Here is a 21,029-nt window from a genome sequence, read left to right on the forward strand (position 1 = left end):
GTCGTATCACCGCTCTTCGATAACACTTCCCTTAAAGCCTCGCCTAGTATCGGAATACTGGGTCTCGAAACCTCGAGTGATTGCCAATTTCGTGGCCATCTGGAGGGCAAAGCCAAAGTGGCTTCGAAGAAGCTGGGCGTCATCAATAGAGCACGACAATACTTCAAGCTGGCCCACATTCTAGCGCTCTACAAAGCGCATGTCCGGCCACACATGGAGTATTGCTGTCATCTCTGGTCTGGCGCACCCCAGTATCAGCTCGATCCATTTGATCGCGTGCAACGCAGAGCAGCTTGAATTGTCGGGGACCCAGTGCTCTGTGAACGGCTGGATCACTTGGCGTTGCGTAGAGACGTCGCTTCATTGTGTGTCTTCTACCGCATTTATTACGGGGAGTGTTCCGAAGAGCTGTTTAACCTGATTCCTGCCGCTGAATTCCACCTGCGCACGACACGCCACTAGTTAGGATATCATCCTCACCATCTGGATGTGTGGCGGTTCTCCACAGTGCGGTTTTCAAGGAGCTTTCTTCCACGTACTACAAAGCTGTGGAATGGGCTTCCTTGTGCGGTGTTTCTGGGACGATACGACATGGGTACCTTCAAAAAAAGCGCGTATACCTTCCTTAAAGGCCGGCAACGCTCTTGTGATTCCTCTGGTGGTGCAAGAGAATGTGGGCGGCGGTGATCACTTAACACCAGGTGACCTGTACGCTCATTTGTCCTCCTATTCCATAAAAAAAATAGTAACCATAATATCATACAAAGGAGTGTAATTATGAAAACGGATGATATAATGTTGTACTGAATTTCGTTACAACACTCGTTTGGATGATGTAATGGTTATTAGGACATTTGTTTTAATGTTAGCAATAAGCTAACTGTTCTAGAACCTTTAATAGAGGATTTAAAGTATGGTTGTAGATAAATAATGTTAACATGATTATAGGTTGAGCGTGAGTTCAATCGCCTCCTGGATGCAACATCATATCTCTCCCATCAAGTTGACTTCAACTATTACAACGATACTCCGGTTTCCCTTGGCCAAGCGCTGGAGTGGGTCATCAAGTTGCAACAGAAGAATGTCAAACATAAACAGGTATGACTTTACGTTATTTATATAATACTAGTAGTTGCCCATTGCATTCGCAACTAATGGTTTTATCTCAATAAAATATTTAGGTAGGGACAACAGAGAGAGTTTTCATACTGAAACATGCAGGGCAATCCTGTCAGCCATTAAGTTGGCATAGCGAAATCCCATTCTGCTCGAACGCACGCCAAGAAAGGGAAGATATTAGTAGGATTGATATTACAAAATATTTAGCGTTGCGAGATAGTTTCCTTCAAAATAACAAAAAGACATTTGACTTTCTACTTTACCGCTGGGTAGAGACGTCGATTCAATGTGTGTTATTGATGTTAAGCGATGTGCCCTGACCATTACAATGGTGTGGCTCAAAACCTATAACTTTGTGTGTTATCGCATTTGCGCATTGATATAAATGATGTTAATCTCTCACCAATAACTGATGATTTATTATTACTTTTTAGATACATCACCTGAAAGCGCTCATAACACTGCAAGAGAAACTTAAGAACAACATAAATACGTAAGTTTCCAGTTAATATTTAATTTGTGCAAAAAAAAAAACCTTTTTATTTCGGTCATCAATAGACTAACACAGATTTCACTTGATTGTAGGTTGCTACCTGCTTCTAAAGTCTAAATAGTGTCCCATAAGTTGTGTTTATTGGATTATGTAATCAACACTAGAATTAATAAATTATTAATCCGAGTAATTTAATACTAATGTAGAAGTTTATGTCATTTTTAGTTCGTCCCTCGAATAATTAAGGATATTCAAAAACTTGAACGAGGAAATGATGAGAGCCAAGTTCGATAGAGACAATATGCCATGATTGCCGAATCCGGAGACAAATTAAATTTAAATGGCTCTTAAGATCTGCAGATAATCCCAGAAATTTTCAGTTCCAAGAATGTGCTTTTTTTAACTAAAAATAACAGGCAACTGAAATTTAAGCAGTCAATATATACATTCACACCTATAATTTTAATTCAAATAAAGTATGATATCAACTATAACACTTGAAATAATAAATTCCCGTCAAAAAAGTAATACAATCTTCGTTTTCATAAATCACGACATAAACTTTAAATATAAGTAGGTATAGTAAACAATTTTTGGCTTCATGGAATCCCTTTTATTTTCTTTTTCTAGTGTTTTCTTTTAAGTTAACAACAAATTTAATATCGTTGGCTTTTTCTCCACATTTGTAATAGTTTTTTAGTCAGAAACGAAACCAATTTAAGAAAAAGTTAATTTGTTAAAAAAGTGAAAATTTTAATAAAGTGAAATAAATTCATATATATTTCGCTTTCATATTTATTTATATATAGAATTACTCTACCACTACATTGTAAATCTTATTCGAACTGCATGACTAAAGAAAATCGATGTACCTAGTGATTGATTTAATTTTTGTGTGTAGAATGTCCGACATAAAAGAACTGCTTTCATCGCTCCATGCTGAGAAGGAGACATTGTTGGCCGAAAAAGATAAAGGAGCCACCGGCGACGCCAGTATCTTACAAGAGTTTAATTTGCGACGACTAAACCGGGAATTGAACAAATTGTGCAACGAATACGAAACATTGACCAAACAGAACAATTCTATTGAAGAGAAGCTGAACCAACTTGAGACTAATCCGCCGAGGTAAGTTTTCCTCGTAAACTTTACTTGTGCATTGTCATTCATCAATTAAACACACTAAAAAAGATTTTTACTGGTGTTAACGAAAAAGATTGACAAATGTAAAATTATAATTATTATAATCACATCAGGAATATTTTGCTCGTCACTTGTCTGAATATAAAAAAAAAATCCTTAAAGATATTACTAATTCTTGTTTAGCCTTAGCATTTCTTATGTCTTAACACGAATTTCTTATTGAAAATAATGTTCATAGTATGACAAGTAATATAAAGGTAATATGTTGGTCCTAGTATATAGTTTGAAAAATTTAATTCTGCAGATAAAAAAAGTTATATGAAACAGATACAGAATTAGTTCAAAATAAATAATACTTGCGGAATGACGCGAAGCAAATGGTGGCATAATTCACCATTTATATGTACTGAAAAATATTTATGAGATGAATAATCATTCTAGCTCCGTATATCTGTCCGTACGCGACAGACAGATACTGGACTGGCACTTCGCCAATCTGGAGTTCGCGAACGCCACGCCGCTCGGGAACCTCTCGCTGAAACACTGGGATCAGGACGATGACTTCGAGTTTACTGGGAACCATTTAACAGGTAGGAGAGCTCTAATAATTATATTTTCCCACCTCAATGAAAAGCTCACTTTTAGTCCCTGGTACGAGGGAGAAAAGTGGCCGATTCTCTCCCGGTAAGACGACTTTTGACCCTGGTAAAAAGTACCTAAAAGCGAGGTTGTCATCCACATTCCGCGGGTGAGAATGACCTATTTTTCTCCCTAGACGCGTAACATGCTATTATTTGCGAACATAAAAATATTAAGATTAGAGACATAGGTATTTAAATTAATGGCGAATATCAGATAAAATATCTATTCATTGCCCTATTGTTCATTAGTTGCTGATAAAGGAGAGAAAATACTTCTTGCTTTTCTTCACTAAAACCTACTGATGACCGATATGTATATAAAACAATGAGCTGCCCAATCGCAGATTATTTACTATGACTAGGTTGAAAACATGTAAACCTTAACTTGAGCCAATATTGATGCCTTTTTCTTAGAGAATATGTCTTTGTACTAGTCATTTTGCGAAAGTAAAAATATGTCCAATGGGTAACTTTTTTTTATCAAATATTTTCAAAGATCTCTCTATCTATAGGTACAAAGGTTCATACGTCTGAACCAATTTTCAAACACTATTTCGTGTTCGAGTCAGACCTCTTCTGCAGGCCTTCTCGAACACTGATAGCACATCCGCTGACGAAAACTATGTATTTTTTTGAGCTGATTTTCATTTTAGGATATAAAAAGAAGTCACACATGTCATAAACGCACCGAGATATGCCAGCTTCAAATTTATTAATCATGTCATGGCATCATTCCACGCGGGTATGCTTCTCAGCATCGGTCAGTGTTTGCGGCTTCCAACACTAAGCTATCGACTTACTAGCCTCCGCACACGATAATGCTTGTGAGGCTCATCAATTAAAATTTTCCCTGCGATCACGTTTTCTTCCGTTACAGCCGTCAAAGGGCGACCACTTCTTTCTTCATCCCTCAAAGTTAGTAGATCGCGGTTAAATTCATTATACCAGCGGTGAAACGTTGTATCGAAGGATCTTCCTTAAATTCTTTATGAAGTATGATACGACTTCTCCGCTTTTAAGTGCCATTTTAAATCATAAAAAATCATCACTGGAAAATTTTATTTTTTAAATAACATGTTAGCTCAAAACAGCTTCCCAAGAGTAGGTCTCAAAATGAACATGGACAAGACGAAGATCCTGTCTAATGTACCTACATGTCGCACCTACTCCCATAACAATTGGGAACTGTGCTCTCGAAATTGTCGACATGTACCTACATCTACCTCGGACAATCCAGTTAGGCAGGTCCAAAGACACGCGAAAGAGGTCACTCGTCGAATCTAATTCGGATGGGCAACGTTCGGGAAGCTGTGTGAAATCTTCTCTTCCCAAATACCAGTGTCTGAAGACGAAGATTTTCAATAAGTGTGTATTGCCAGTGATGACTTACGGTACGCAGACGTAATGGCTAACTATGGGCCTTATGAGAAAGCTTATGGTCGCTCAGAGGGCAACAGAGAGGGCTATGCTCGGAGTTTCCCTGCGAGATCGAATCAGAAATGAGGAGATGAAGAAATTGAAGTGGCAGTGGGTGGGGCACATAGTTCGACGGATAGATGGCAGTTGGGGCAGTAAAGTCCTCGAATGTAGACCACGTACCGGAAGAGGCAGTGTTGGTAGGCCCCCCACAAGATGGACCGACGATCTGGTCAAGATCGCCGGAATACGTTGAATGGGGGCAGTGCAGGACAGGTCGTCGTGGAAATCTTTGGGGGAGGCCTTTGTCCAACAGTGGATGTCTTCCGGCTGATGATGATGATGATAATGCAAAATGTTCCCGAAGCAGCTGCATCTTTCAATAACACTAACACACTAACATAATAATTTAAATAAGTTCCTCTTTTCTTTGGGACCCTCTGATAGAGATTTAAGTTTCATTCAATAACAAGACCGGTGCAAGTTACTGGTATCGATTAACCTGTTCATTCATACCTGGCAACCCGTGACTTGTAGTAGGTACATATACTGTGGACTGCATACTTTCGATTTGTATAGAATGTGCCCATTAAACAAACCGGTGAAATATTAAAAAATAATAATATACAAATTTCAGTCCAGGATACGATTAATTATTAATATAAATTTCAGTCCAGGATACGATTAATTATTAATATATTAATAATTAATCGTATCCTGGACTGAAATTTGCTAGGCAACCCATAGGAAATATATTTGTTGACATGTTAACATTAAAAATGTGTTCCATCCAGTTAATCCAGTAACCAGCTCGGTGAAGGTCGTTCTATGTCGGGATCTTAGACTATAAATAAATTTTAGTTTAAATAATTTTGAAACATGGAAAGTTAATTGTATAGCAATATAAACTCTACCTGTTTATAATAGGTACCTTGTTGAAAAATCTCACAGGTTTACCTTTATTTACTTTGGTTCGGTATTGAACAGCTGCGATTTATATTTTTGTAAACTATATTTTTTTTAAACTAAAAACAGCATCTTAAATACTTATAATTAAAATACTTTAATTTGGTATTTCCGGTTGGGATATGAAGCCAAATTTATGTTATAAATCGGACGTGGCGGAAATTACGTTCGTCTAATTGTCGACTCGGATTTTCTTTTACACCTCGATTTTATCCCCTTCAATACAATATTGGTCTTAATATTCTATACGCATTGATTGCATCATATATTATAGGGAAACTATATGCGTTATGTTAATGTTAAGTATCAATTGTCAAAGAGTTTGTTTGTTTCCGAAATATATAATACTTTGAATATTATTCAAAGTTGTAAATAGTCCAGTCAAACTAACGTGTCAAGGTCGAGACCAACCCATACCTATCAGTAATATTTTACTCCAAGCAAAATACTAGATCAGAGATTCAGAGATTGTGTTTAAAAGGACTCATTTATAAAGTAAAGATATAAGAATGTTGAATAAGTGTCAAATATTTCGCAACGTATTACTTACAGTAGATTAGCATCACGCAATTACAGAAAGGTTATAGTTGAGTGCAGAATGAAGTCATAAATCATGAACTAATGCGTTGTGACGACATCGCCTGATTGACGGACTGGCTAATCGATACAAAAACACGCCATTAGTTTTGAAATCTTTGACTACCCGGCGGCTATAACTTCAATTAGGCCGTTACTCGTTAGCGAGTATTTCCGCGGAGCGTTCGCGATCGATGCGCCATTGTGCCGCGCACAAAAGACGCTCGCGAATGGAAATAGTTGGCCGTAAATGGGCAAAGTCACCTTCGCATGTTATTTGTTTCTATGTGAGCATCCGTTTGTCCCACTCCATATATGCATTTTATACATTTTTCTGTACAATATCTGGCTTAATGCCTTGTTGCGGTTATTGTAACTAATGGTGCAAGGCGTTAAAAGGACAAGCAAATGCTGCTGTGCGAATACTTTCTCTTAACTTATTATACACTAGCTGACCCGGCAAACGTTGTTTTGCCATATAAGTTATTTTTAGAGTTAGACCGTTTCTTGGACATTGCAACATTACTTTATTTTTCTAAAATAAAAGATTTTTTCTAAAATAAACGTACCTTAAGTTACTCCTTATTGCACCTGTGCTTATGATACTGTCCAAAAATGTCCTGTCAGAATCGGTCCAGCCATTTCAGAGATTAGCCGGAACAAACAGACAGGCATTATATATGTTCATATACATGTAGTTAAAAATGGTTATTTCAATATTACAAACAGACACTCCAATTTTATTTACATGTAAAGATTACATTGCAATAATTGATATGAAACGAGAAATTCTTATAACATTTGTTTCAAGTATTTCGGAAATGGCTCTAAAGATTTTAATGAAATTTATACACGGTGACAATTGAAAGTAAAAAGCTGATAGATATATCCAGGTAGTTTTCCAAGCTCATCAAGCTTCATCTCCGGCCGACTTAAAGTATTGTCTCGCTCTATTGGTGAACCCTAGATTCTGAGAGGTCTATTTAGCTTTTCTTTCCAAATGACTGCGAATTACGGGAACCAGTATTCCGAAAATAGGCGAAGCATTAAAAGGAGTGTTGTCAATGATCGGTGATACCCTCGTTATCTGTTTCACGATAAAATTTATACCGCTTCACGTTTATTTGTCATTTCAAACGTGTTTATTATTTTTTCAATATCAATGTAAAGATAAATTTAATAAACAGTGTGCGAAGTATTTTTTGTAGATACCTACATAATATTTCTCCCGCAAATAACAATTGAAAGGATTCCTTCACAAATATGTTTCGAGGTAGCGATCATCTTGTTACGATATTTTCACGAAGTATTGCTACGGATTTTGGTTTGTGGGTATAATTATGATTGTTTAGCATAATCACCTTTACAACCACTAACAACATTTATTGAGTTCTTTGAATCACAAAGCTTACTTATGCCTACCACTTCGCATGTTCGCATTGTCTGCATGAAATATGGTTCAAACCCTTCAAAATTTCAAGGAGGAAACCCGTATTCTGTTTGTCCTCTTAGCTTAGACTGTGTTAATACTAAACTTCATAAAAACTGCTATAACTTTAGCCGTGCATGAGTAATAGATAGAGTTTCATTATTACTTTCCTACATTTAACTATTTTGCATATTATAATTCGTGATCCAGATATGTTGTATATTTTATGATGAAATAGAACTTAGCTGCTCACGCCTTTGCAACATAAGAAGTCGATGGTCATAAGATAATATTTATTAGTGCTGCACCACACGTGCACTGTCTATTATATATTTTATAATGAAATTAAATAATTCAATCATTATTGACATTCTTTAAAATAATATTCAACAAAAATGTCAGTTACATAGTAGATGGTAAAATTCAATCAAAATCTTTCTCTGCTATTCATTATTCATCAATTGACTATCACCAAAACTAAATTAAATATTCATATAATGTAATATATTGAAAAACATGCATTATATGACATAATATCTTGAATAACATGAACTGTATGACATATTATATAATATGTTATAAATAATCTGGCTAGATTGCTGAAGCATTCAGCCTTCACTAGGTATGAGAACAAATAAGGCATGCTAATGGATGAAGCTATAGATTATAACATTATAAACTCTTGGATGCACTGTCGTATAGGGAAACGAATATTCATGGACTCGAGGTATCCCAATATGTATGCCACGTTCAAGTATGTTTTGTCCCTGTTTTTCATAACTACGCATAAATGAGACAAAATATACTTGATCACAGATTACGTATTAAACGCCTTCTGGAATAATATAGTGCAACAGTTGCGTCCGGTAGATATTCATCGCGACACATATAAGGCTCTTCTGTAGGACAGTGCGTGTGTTGTCGGCCATATTTTTCACCGTTCGCTGCAGTGTCGCCCGCCGCGTGGGCAGTTCAAAGATGACATCTTGATTGTTATGTAGCGTCATTCTACGTATGAGAACATCGCGTCGCTTGTACGACCATTGTAGGCCACAATACCAACAAATTGGACGATTGTTAACTCCACCAAAGTACTATCGTGACTTTATGATGTTGCTATATACAGCATTCGCAGATATCGTTTAGATAGAACTTTAGGTAAAGTAGTGGTTTTAATATATGTGTCTAGTATTTGTCACATAACACAACTTTCAGTTCTTTACTTTCTGAATGTGATGGATTGGTCAACTTTACCATAGCTCATATTGTTTTATAAATGGGAATGACTAATAAGCGACTGAACGAGCAGACGCCCACTTTGACTCTCTCATGCATCTCTACTACTCGAGGATAACAGTCAGTTGAGGGAAAGCCTGTCCTGTTTTGTGCCATTCGACACCGTTCATTCAATCTATTGATATTTATGTCTATTCCCGGATGTTTCAGAGCCACGATTTCATACTAAGTCCAGCGCTTCGATTGCCTTTTATTTTTACCATAGTTAAAAGTTCGCTCATGACATTCTACGTCTTCTGCTGTCAGGAACAGTACAACTACACCTCTTGTGGCAGAAATAAATGTGGAAGTAATGCCCTGGTAAACACTAGTAGTTCTTCAGACAGCTCTTCGGAACACTCCCCGTGATAAATGCGGTAGACGACATACAATGTAGCGACGTCTCTATGCAGCGCCAACCTTAATGTGATATTTAAGAACAAAATATATTTTGCTATATGTTTCTTGGCATGTTATATTATTGGTAAAAGAAGAGTATTTTTAAAGATTAAGATAAAGATCAAAAATTTTATCAAACAGACATATTATGTACCTACCATGATAATAAACGTGGGACTGTGACTAAAATTTGACTCTTGAAATTATTGCACTGTCGTTGGTTCTAGGTAAGTGTGCAATGTTTCAATTCAATGCGACATTTTAAAGTCGCTTAAAATTGTGTCAAAAAATTCCGTTACACATTAGAAAGACACAAGTATTGCTAGTATAAAACGGGCAAAAAAATGTGATAGTAAATTATTATTTTAAACACTATAAAAATATACCTATGATGTATCCGTTGAGCTTGCTTTATCTTTACTTACAACTCACCTACCAACAATCTCCATGGCTTCCCATAGAACGGTCAACACGAATAATAAGTCCTGTTAGTTCTCGAATGAGATATGGCATCTCAAATCCTTTAAGTAATCAACTAAATGGATGTGCCTTATGCATGGAGACAACATCCACCGAGGCTCCAGATAACACTTATCCTTATTAGAATGAACTAATGTAACGAGTTAGTTGACTTTTGTAATCTTATTTGTGAATTTTACGATTGGAAAGAATCTATGTCTTAAGAAAGCGTTTTGATCAGCCGACCTTTAATAACTGTTGGGATAGATTTTTTTTGTACAAATACATGTTCAATATTATATCAGTGATAAGCACCGTGCTTCCAGGTTTCTATTTATGATATACGGGAGATTCCTAGCCTAGGAACCTTCATAGCCATGTCCTAAAAATAGTAAGCGGATTCCTGCCAAGTTTGCGCTATTGAATTGCTACCTGTCTTATTTAACACCCTATTCTGTTCTGTTCATTCCTAAATTCGACAAAAACAGAGTAATTTATATACAATTATAATTATATGTATTTGCAATGATATTACCACCCAGAGCCCCCGGTTCGATCCTCGCCCGCTACGTACCAATGTGTTTTCGGCATTTGAATTTATAAGTACTTCGTATTCGTTGCTTTATAAGCTTGGAAACGTTCTTGTGATTCCTCTGGTATTACAAGATAGCATGGGCCGGGGTACTCACATACCTTGATGTTTGACCAAACTTCCATAAAAAATCAATGGGATGGAACAATGGAAAAGGAAAACGATTAACAAGGCCGTTCTAAGCAGACTAGGTGACTTCAACGAATGTATAGCAAATAATATTCATTATGGAGGCACTAAACCGCCGTTTTCATATTCAGAGGGTCCTCAATTTCTATTATACGGAGATGTTTATGATCGGGTATTTTTCACTTCAGATCACGTTAGACACTTGCACATTTAAGCTAGCAGTGGATATGTTACCGCCCTCCATATTTGGGCATTTGACTATTGGAAAATCATCTTTGCATCTGTCATCCTCATACCTATCACCCTCAGAGTCCTTTTCGATTCCATGGGTAGCTGTTTTTGCCCTATTAGACAATATCGTGCCTATTTACATTGCAGTGTTGTAATCTCCGGTTGGTTTCATACTCCAAGCTGAAACGAGTCCCCGAGGTGGCAGTCCCAGCAAATGATAGTTTTATAGGCAGGCTCGCGGCGGCAACAAGTTTTTGATAAGACCACGCGTGAGGCAATAATAAATGTGATACTGCATTGCATTCTCTCATTTATCAATCTCTTATTGTGAATAACATTTCTCAACGCACGGCCTATCGCTTATCGCATGGAATCTGAATAAAGTGACAAACATAGGTTTTGTGTTGTGTTGTTATTGGTGGGCGAGGTACTATGTAATAATGCTTAGGTATTAGTTAGTAGGCATATTTATTCTTCAATCAACAACGATAATTACCAGTAAGCCCTGAGTTTTCCCACGCTAAATTGATTCATAAAAAATATTTGCTCTTTTTCTTTATATAAAATTATATGCAAGACGCGATGCTCTGCTTGTTTAAATTTTTAACTTCTCTGAAATGAATGATGAATGAAAAATCAAATAACAATCACAGCTTAACGTAATTGGTCAATATACCTATTAGGCGTGTATAGGTATAATGTTAATGAGAGGCAATGTGGATTGTATTGGAAAAGGTAATCGAAAAGAACCAGATAAAGAATACCATGAATAATAGAATTTAAGTAAACTTGGAAAGTATATCAGAATTGTAGACTATGGAGGTCCGCAAACACCTCCTAAATCTGGCAGCCATGCGTTATTGTGTATAATATTATGTCCCGATAAATGCTCAAATGACCCACGTATTTCAATGTAAATTTGAAATAGAAAGTGATAGATAACTGCACCGATATCGTTTTCTCCTCGTCTATCTTGTGTAATATAAGTGCAATAGGAAGTCGTCAACATAAGTTAGTAGGCGTTGGAGGCGTTATCAAGTACACGGGTGATGAATGGCTCTTTTGCAAATTGTTACATATCGACATTGGTCTTATTATTTACTATAGGCAGTTCAAATTATAGTAATGCAAAATACGACGATTTTTTGTGATGTAGGAATAGGAAAATGTGGTAACACGAACTATGCTTGATTCTAGCTGCAATAGTTAGTCTATTTTAAATTCTAGCGTAAAGCTTTGGCGAAAGGGATAAGCGCTTTAGAAGAGATGGCAAATTGCTCGTTTGTACCTTTGATTCGTAGGAAAGATAAATACCAAATGTATTGTTTACAGTGTATTTCTAGTATTGGCACCATAGTCAGTCGCAAGTTGTGGAAACGTTTTAGCAGCAACTAGAACATCGCGATAGGTCGCATACTGTTTGTGGACACGATAGAGAATTTATGTGGTGCGATGTATCCATTGGCGGCGTTCAGTGTGCTTATAATTGACAAGTAAAAGGGAATAACATTTAGCGTTTCACTAACGAGCACTTGTAAGTTGTAACCACAGTTGTTCAAATTGATGTTATTTCGTAATATTCTTGGGCTAGACATACCTACTAGTCCCGCCATTAACATATTGTCACAAGAAAAATATTATTTATTATTTTTTTAGAATTAAAAATATGAACACTCTTCAGAAATATCTCTTCTAGCGGCTTTAATATAACTCTTTAAACGTTTAGGGCATGTATAAATTTAAACATATTTCTTCATGGTAAGTTTCTTCACTGTCAATCTGATAGATTTTTAAACATTTCCAACTTAACATGGCGTTTATAGCATGCCATATTCTCTCGAAAACTGATATAATTTGTTAAGTCTTATTAAGTTAACGTTGGGTAAATAAATAATAATAAAAATGTTACTTTTACGCAAAAATCTAATGAAAACATACAAGTTCTATTTAAATGTTAAGTCTCATAAGCCCAGTCATTTCACTACGGCGCCCTTCAGACCGAAACACAATAATGCTTGCACTCTCCGGCAGAAAAACGCGCCGCTGTGATAACTAGCACCCTCCTGGCCTCATACTTACTTTTGTAATACTATCACAGCAATTATCATTCCACGCCCTTTTAATATCACAAGAATTGCCGAAAATAAAAAAAAAAATGAAAAAATTTGAAAATAAATGATTATTTCTTTTGAAATTATAGGTTTAAAAAAATACTACGTTTGTATTTTTTATGTAACAGTATTTATAGCCAGACTAAGTATATTTTGCGTAACATTATTTACAATATATCTAAAAAATATCATTAATGTAATCTTGCAATTTGTTATCGTAAAAATATATCAGGTAAAAAGGCATTAAGGTAGGAATTTGCCATTTTGTACTGAACAATTCTAACGTCTTTTTTTTTAGAAGTTATATATATTATTTGATCAAAGTATTTATTTACCCTTGTTATCTATTTCACGGAAATGTTATTTTTGCCTTTGCAGTTGACCTCGGGGGACGAACTCAACAATTACTCTATAAAGCAGAGCTTCTTTGCTATTCGCAAAATTGCGGAATAAATGCTAGTTAATTACGGCGAGGTATGGCGCGTATGGAAGATGTCGGAGGGTTTCAATATTATGTAGGTCCTGTTGAATTATAACGGTTTCTATTCTATTTCTCAAGCCGTATGAGATATTGTGTTATCATGTAGAATTAATGGTGAAGATTTGTTGACGAGTCCGGGCTGTTTTTTAACTGCGACTTTCGCCATCACTATTTGAAATTCAGTACTATTAACATTTGCTGTTATTACTTGAACGAGTCTGAAGAAGCTCTAGCGAATTACAACATGGGAAATAGTTATCATCTCTGTTGACAATGTATATCTATGTTATTCTTAAGGATTTATATAATGAATAAAAATATTTGACTCTGACTTTTTTCGTTTGACCTGGAGTCAGCCTCTGCGATATTCTCTCGCGATTATCGTAAATTATTCGCTTTTCATCATACTTACATTTTACTCCAAAATTCCTTCATTACTCTGCCAATTCAACATATTTGGGCAAGTTTGAACGCGTGGTATACTGTGTAGGTGAGTTAAATGATATTAATCCCAGTTTTTTATGTTATTGATATTGTTCCAGCTTTTTTATGTTACTAAATTAATGAAAATGGGTGAATATTGTAGGTGCACTAATATCAAACAATGCATTAATTCCTTGGTAGATTAACGCTAACAGGCTTACTACTATCGCATTCAATTCATCATACTTAATATAGTGGCTGGCTTTCTTGGCATCCATCCCACAAGTCGAAGTACTAGTCGAAGTCTACGGAAGGGTTTAAACCAAACGCACGGTGCGTTCACTAGCCATATCCTCTCCAAACATAGGATTGATTTTGCGAGCTGTTCCTGTGCTGTCAGTTCAACACAGGTACTCGTACTCAATTAATACTCTCATTTTCAATGTACCTTTACTTTTAAAGTCGAATGAAAAAATAATTGACAATCAAGTAATCTACATACATTGTAAATTTTTTTGAATCTAGAATGTTCTAACGCGCGTTCTCTCTCGCGCCATGGAGTATATGTTTTAATCTAAATAGTCAGTTCGCCAAAACGGCAATTTCACACTTAAACTCCTATTAGTGTAGTTTCAACACGTATTATTTTCTCAATGTTGATTGATTCTATGAAATCATTGATTCAATCAGTTGGAATCAGGAATTATTCGTTTCATTAACAGATCTCTATTAGTATGTAGTGTTCCGGGTCAAGGGTTGTACGAAAACGAATTTAATTTTAACTTGATAATAGCACTCGTTTAAAATTTGATTATTCTACGTTAGTTCATTGGGCCTCCGCTTTAACTTTCATTGTTAAAGTTGTAATCCTCTTTGTAAACCCTAATTGAATTCTCTGTTATGCTAATACTCTGATTTCCCATCTTATTTCGTTAATAGAGGTCTGTGGTAAACCAATTAAAGGGAGGCTTTGTGGATTTACTTAACTTTCCAGATAGTTTATGAGTTCTCGCGTATTTCATTTCCATGGAAAACAATTTTAATATCGAAATGTTTTACTCGAAAATCTGTTAGATATGAGTTGGCGCTTATTCATCATTAATTTGAATATTTCATTCGAGTTTCATACACTTCTAGTTGTTGGTCGGGTCTTTGTACAAGTTGGGAGCGGTGATGCATTCGTCGCTTTATTGCACATTTCAGAGAGCTTAGCATTCTGCCTGTAGACTCTTCCGTGTCTAATAGTACCGTATTGCGGTTTTATAAACGCTCTTGTTGCTACCTAGTATTACATTCCTCAGACGTCTTGCAATGCTGTATTCTTGAATTTATTACTCGCAACAACAGAACATGCCTCTACAACGAGAAACCAAATACGACTAACGTGCATATTTCGCATATTAAATTCTCTAGCTCTATCAATGTTCTATTTTGGGACTCATAAGTTTAATAAAGAATGTAAGACGCAAAATCTACCTAGCTATATTTGCAGCAGATATTTTAACTGGTATTCAGGATTTTTCAGTACAATCTAGATTCGTGTGTGGAGCAGGCATGTGTGTTTGGAAATGGGTGTACGGTCGGCGAGCTTCCTGGCATGCTACGATTACCATTCTAGCGTAATTTTCATGTACGGTGTGCCGCTTCCACGAGTGCCTTTTATTTAAATATACGGACTCAAACGCTCATATAACGTTTATTTTTAATTTTATAACAAGTGTAAATATGTTTTAATATTATACCTTGCATATCAGATTTTATGCTTTTACATATGGATGAGGAGGTTTTCACATTCTGTAACTTATCGTGTTTGCCAGACTACTGCGTGATACTCTCTTAAAAGACATAAAAGGCATCTATTTTCTCAAAATTTATTCCTGTAGAATTCTTTATGATGTCATTTCTAATAACTACTAGATACTACTACCGCTTCGGAAACAAATGGCGCTCTGAGAGAGAAGAAGCGGCGCAAGAAACTCTCCCAGCATTCTTTTTTTGCGCTCTTTTCAATAAAAATATTATATATACAATAAAAATATAATATACAATAAACTTAACCTCAACCGAAAATGTGTAAAAAACGTAAGCAATTAAAATAAGATCTTGAGATTGATCTTTTTTGATTACTGCAAACTTTTCATTTAGACTTCATTCAGCCGTATAATATCAATAATAAGAAAACCAGTCTATATTTCAATGTTTGAATTTTGAATTCAGATAATCAAACTTGTATTATAGCATATTATTTGGTAATATGTTAAAAATAATGTTTACTTTTGTTTAACGTTACCAGTTACAAAACAAAAGAATTTTGTTGTAAACATGCATAATTTTTCAGAATTACAGTTTTATTTGAATATTTCCAAAATAAACGAATTCGATTTATGGGCTTTAAACCCATTATTATGCGTGGTTTTTTCAAAAAAATCAATGCTTCCAATTGAATTATTCTCACATAAGACAACTAACTGAACTATTTTTCGCTATCATTTGGCTATCATAGTTTATGCACACTTTACCAGCAACGCCCACAATTCATATTGTAAAAGAGGTCTCTGTGTAATTATTACTGAAGTAAAATATACATTTTCCTTTTATATTAATACGTCACTGTCTGAATTTTAAATTGATATTGATAACTTTTTACGGCCTGCAGTTCGTAGCGAGTGGTTTGATTCACTCGTGCTAAAATGGCCAGATGTCGTCAGTTGGTGCAAAATGAAACACGTTAGCGCTTCTGTCGTCATTTCCCTTTTTTGTCGCGCCGTCTGTGGAAAACCATTTATCAAGTTTTTATGGTAACGCTTGTTTTAATTTATGCTTACACTAACTTCCGAGCTCGGCTATCTCCGACCTCATTTGCAAGCCTTGCTTATCTTGTAGTTAAACTAACATCGTTTTATTCTACAAAAAGAATAACTTTTATTTATTGATCATTTATTATTACCATAAAAAAATTAACACTTATGACATGAGATTATCTCGCGAACATATTGGTGGTTTTGTATTCCAATAGATCTAGGTATTTATTACATCCACGTTGTTTCCCTTGATGTTCTCCATTTCAATTACTTTTGTACTTTACCCGTGTGCTTAATTGTATTTGAGTTACTCTTTTGTTATTATTATTATAACAGTAAAAGTCTACATAATATTGGCGTGTGAGACTTTCATAATCTGAAGCTGTAAACCCGTTTAGGCGAGCTTTCAGTATATTCCAATTCAATATTTAGTTGTTAATAGTGTTTATTTCGTAAACATGCTTTGTAACAAAAAAATTAATTGCAGGTAATAATGCAGATAAAACCTTCATGAAGCAATTCTATTTTACTAGAAAGCAGATTTAAACGGACAATTAAAAAAATGCTTCTATATTTTCCATTAACTAAAAATTCTGCTCTATAGAATTCTCTCACAATCTGGGTCCCGCAACGGATGCGACCGCCCCGAGGCGTCACTTTAGCTGGTTTCGCACATAAACGCCCCACATAATGAGATTTAGCGAAGAGTTTAAAAGTTCCCTCATCAAGTAATTGCTCCGTAATATCTATTCATAGTAATTTAGCACGTCATCAGAAAGAAATATTACGTAAGTCACCATAAACAATTCATCGAATAAAAACTTGACATTCTTTTCGATGTATCGTAAAAGTGCCATCGTTTGTGCCGCTTTCCACTTGTCTCTCTAAAATATGTAGCAATAAAAGCGGTTGGGACAATATCCGGCAATGTTAGGATTCGTTTATTGTTTGGGGCATCGCGTTGTGGCCGATGTGCTGCAACAAATCTTCTCTCGTGATTCAGACCTTCATAAAATACTATGGAAATTGTTGTCTTTAAACAGTTTTTCAATAATTATTTTGATAAGTGATGTTGGTTTTACATAGAAGTCGTATTCGCAAAATATTTTGGTAGATTTAGTTAAGTATAATCTTGTATAGCGTTATTTATGGAAAACATAAATTTGATTTCTACGGTGCATGCTCATATTACCTTGCTCTATATGTCTATGGAATAGAAAATTAATATTATCAAGCCAATTGTTGTCCAAAGCCAGCAGTGTTCTTCTTTTTCGTATTTAAAAAAAAAACATCGTGATGTTGTATATGAATATTGCCTTGTCCAGAGTCCCCTATTCTTTAATATTTTCTTGTCCCATTTCCGTCCTATGACGACAGCATGAAGTGGACAGACACGGTATTAGTACCAAACGCGCACTGAAATCGGCGTGAAGTCGTTGCTGTGTTTCGCATAGGGTAGTGAAGCTGTCTAGTCTTATTCTGCGCGTAGATTTTGAGGACTATGTCCCCATCCGCACATATGTCTACAGGTTCTCCTAGTGGAAATGCAGATACGGATCGTATCACGCTAAGTTCAGCCGTTCATCGACATGCTAGCACAGATACCCTCCGCTGAAATCGTAGTCTTGGACGACTTCAAATATTTTATTGATGGATGATATGAGAATACCTTATTGGACTTAAGTAAGTACTGAAAATAAATACCGAAAATGAAAATACTAAAGACGAGGCAGAAAGTGCTCTGGCTATAGCCTGTTCGCAAAAACCAATTAAAAAAAATGTACTTTGTGCTCTTGTCAAATCAAACATCAATGGAGGTGCGTTCATAACTCGTGATTTTTACAAAACACCTAAGCAAACATTTAATTTGTAATTCAAAGAACTATAGATATTTATATTACTATTATTTAATAAGTACAAGAAAGTACTTAATGGTTTATAGTTTGACGCTATGAAGCGCAAATTTAAAATGTATTTTTAGTATTTTCTACGCAAATAACCGCTAAAATCATATCATTTTAGGTTTCGAAACGCAAAGCCGACAGTAGAGCGACATCTCTTTCTCACACCGCGGACCACAGAAAATTTATTTCGTTCATTCTTCATAAGCGATTCAAACGCCATTCAGTAAAAGGCACTTCATGGTACGAATTTTAGCGATTCAGTTTAGGTACCTAAACTGAACTGCATTGGAATCGCTTCGCTAATTAAAAGTTGATGTAGGCCTTCAGGACTCCGTCGACGCCTATACAGTTCAAATTAGATTTATATAATTAGGTCATAAACGACAAAAGTTATACAATTTACCATTTCACAATACTTTTAATATAAAGAAATGGTAAGACACTTATTGCCGCTCTCTAAAATCATACAACTTCATTACAAATTAACTTAATATAACTAATTAAATTAAAACCTATGTGAAGCGGTGCAACAAAAATATTCATACGCCATAACTTATACGAGCAAGTTAATGAAATAGAAATTAATAAAAAAAAAACAAGAAATATTGAGTATATAGTAGATGCATCAATCCACATAATTTGTGAAAGGATGCGTTCCTTTTTTCCATTCTACCCTTAGGGCAGGCTTTTATCCCCTTTAAATGATGTGTGCCAGTGCACTAGGTAACTTCAGTCATCCGTCCCTGCCACCGCTGTACGCGGGGAATGGTACTCTAACCCATACGGGAAATGAAACAGCCGATTATCTGAGCACTCTTTTTGTCTCTTTTTTTTGTCTTTACCATGATGAAAATCTGCCGACCATCCCGCGATATCAGAGCTCTATGCCAGAAGTACAGTTCCGAAAGAAAATAGTTCCACGAGCTCTGTTTTCCTTAGATTTGAAAATTTGAGCGGGCCGGACGGCATTCCATCGTGCTCAGAACTTGTGTCCCTGAGTAAGCATAGTCCTGAACACATGAAAGTCAGCCGTTGTGTATCCGATCCCAAACAAAAGTCAACAAGTTTGAATATAAAATAAATATAATAGACAGGTAATCTCACACTAATTTATTCATCAACAGGCAGGTTCTATTACATATAAGAAGAAATGCAGAACATGAATGCACTATGCGATCTATATAATGTGCTTAAACCTTTCTATACCCTTGTTATACTCAGTAAGGGAGTAGGGAAACTTTTGTTATAAGTTATCCACACACTACACGAGTTTCTACTTAACTTGAGTTTTCTTACCTTGCAAAAATAGACATAGGGGTGGCAAGTCAGCGAGAAGTATGAGCGTATTATTGTTAGGTTTCATCATAAACCGCCTGGATACCGACCAAGCTCTTTGACTATAACAATATAGACTTAAGACTAGTCTAGACTGGGACTTATCGTCAAGTGCTAACTACATTAAGTAGAACAGTTTAGTTTTGTTATCACCGTATGAACTAAATATTATAAACATTGATTAATTTTAAAAGTAAGTGACCACTGAATTAAATGTTTGTGCATAAAAATGATTAAAAATACAACACAACTTGACCGAATCAAATGTATAAAAATAATGTGCAGTGTTGTGGAAGTCTTAGAATTAAAAAAACAAATAGTTGGTATTAAAATTCCATATAGTGTTTTTTAATTAATTATTCAAGTTCTGATCTTATTTCACGAGCTGTGTTACAATGCCACAACATATAGTCTAGATAAATCAATTCTTCAATAACACATAGTCACAATGAATATTGCATTACAATTACACGAAGCGTTAAATGCTTGTAGAATTTAGATATAATAACCGCATTGATATTCAAATTGGCACACTCAATGCATTAATCAGATGAATTCATTAGGTTAATAATGAAACTGTATCACACAGATTTCTACGGTTGGATTAGCTAATGTGAATGTTCTGGTTGACAGTTAGGAACACCCAGCTATGCAAATCTCATTGTCTCTAATACGTGTCTCGACCGCGCCCGGAGTTGTGCGGCCCACGCGACTATCTCATCCGATGCATGTCATTAACACCTTGCCATTATATCATCTTCTGATGTTATCGATGCGTGCCGTGCTGTATGACGGGTCTTGTCAAGTAATATGCGATTCATACTTAGTGGAAAGAATTATTTGTCAATTTTCTTTTTCAGCGCACAGTCTTGTTAACTGACGATTACTACCGTGGTGCAAGCAAAAATTACAAATTTCTCGAATACAACGTTCTTATAATTCTTCTGGTATATCAGAAGAGCATGAGAGGAGTGTGGTAACAATCCGTTATCTCGTAGGTTGTATTTTTCAATAAAAAAAGCGTATACATTTATATTCGACATAGTCCATATGATTGCGAAACTGACGTAGCAGTCGGCAGGGCACATAGTTCGATGGACAGATGGCC

At 35.6% G+C, this 21,029-nt stretch overlaps 2 protein-coding genes across 31 annotated transcripts in view; one reads left to right on the plus strand and one right to left on the minus strand.

Annotated features, from left to right (window-relative positions):
• LOC126972229 (polycomb protein Scm) overlaps positions 1-21,029 on the minus strand; it is a 324,514-nt gene that overhangs the window by 107,229 nt on the left and 196,256 nt on the right. The window lies entirely within an intron of this gene.
• The window catches only part of LOC126972211 (lysine-specific histone demethylase 1A), a 411,187-nt gene that overhangs the window by 6,140 nt on the left and 384,018 nt on the right, over positions 1-21,029 (plus strand). For 29 of the 30 annotated variants that reach the window (XR_007731089.1, XR_007731092.1, XR_007731094.1 and 26 more), the window contains exons 7-10: positions 949-1,098; positions 1,554-1,612; positions 2,514-2,738; positions 3,195-3,343. Coding sequence is in view for 3 of the 30 variants with exons in the window: in XM_050818839.1 (XP_050674796.1) it covers positions 949-1,098; positions 1,554-1,612; positions 2,514-2,738; positions 3,195-3,343 (583 nt within the window). In the remaining 27 variants the exon portion in view is untranslated. Of the gene's footprint in view, positions 1-948; positions 1,099-1,553; positions 1,613-2,513; positions 2,739-3,194; positions 3,344-13,355; positions 13,790-21,029 lie in introns of those variants that run through there. The other variant, XM_050818842.1, reaches the window with a different exon arrangement.

This window comes from Leptidea sinapis, chromosome 25 (assembly GCF_905404315.1).
Source record: "Leptidea sinapis chromosome 25, ilLepSina1.1, whole genome shotgun sequence".
In the NCBI taxonomy this organism is placed as follows: Eukaryota; Metazoa; Arthropoda; class Insecta; order Lepidoptera; family Pieridae; genus Leptidea; species Leptidea sinapis.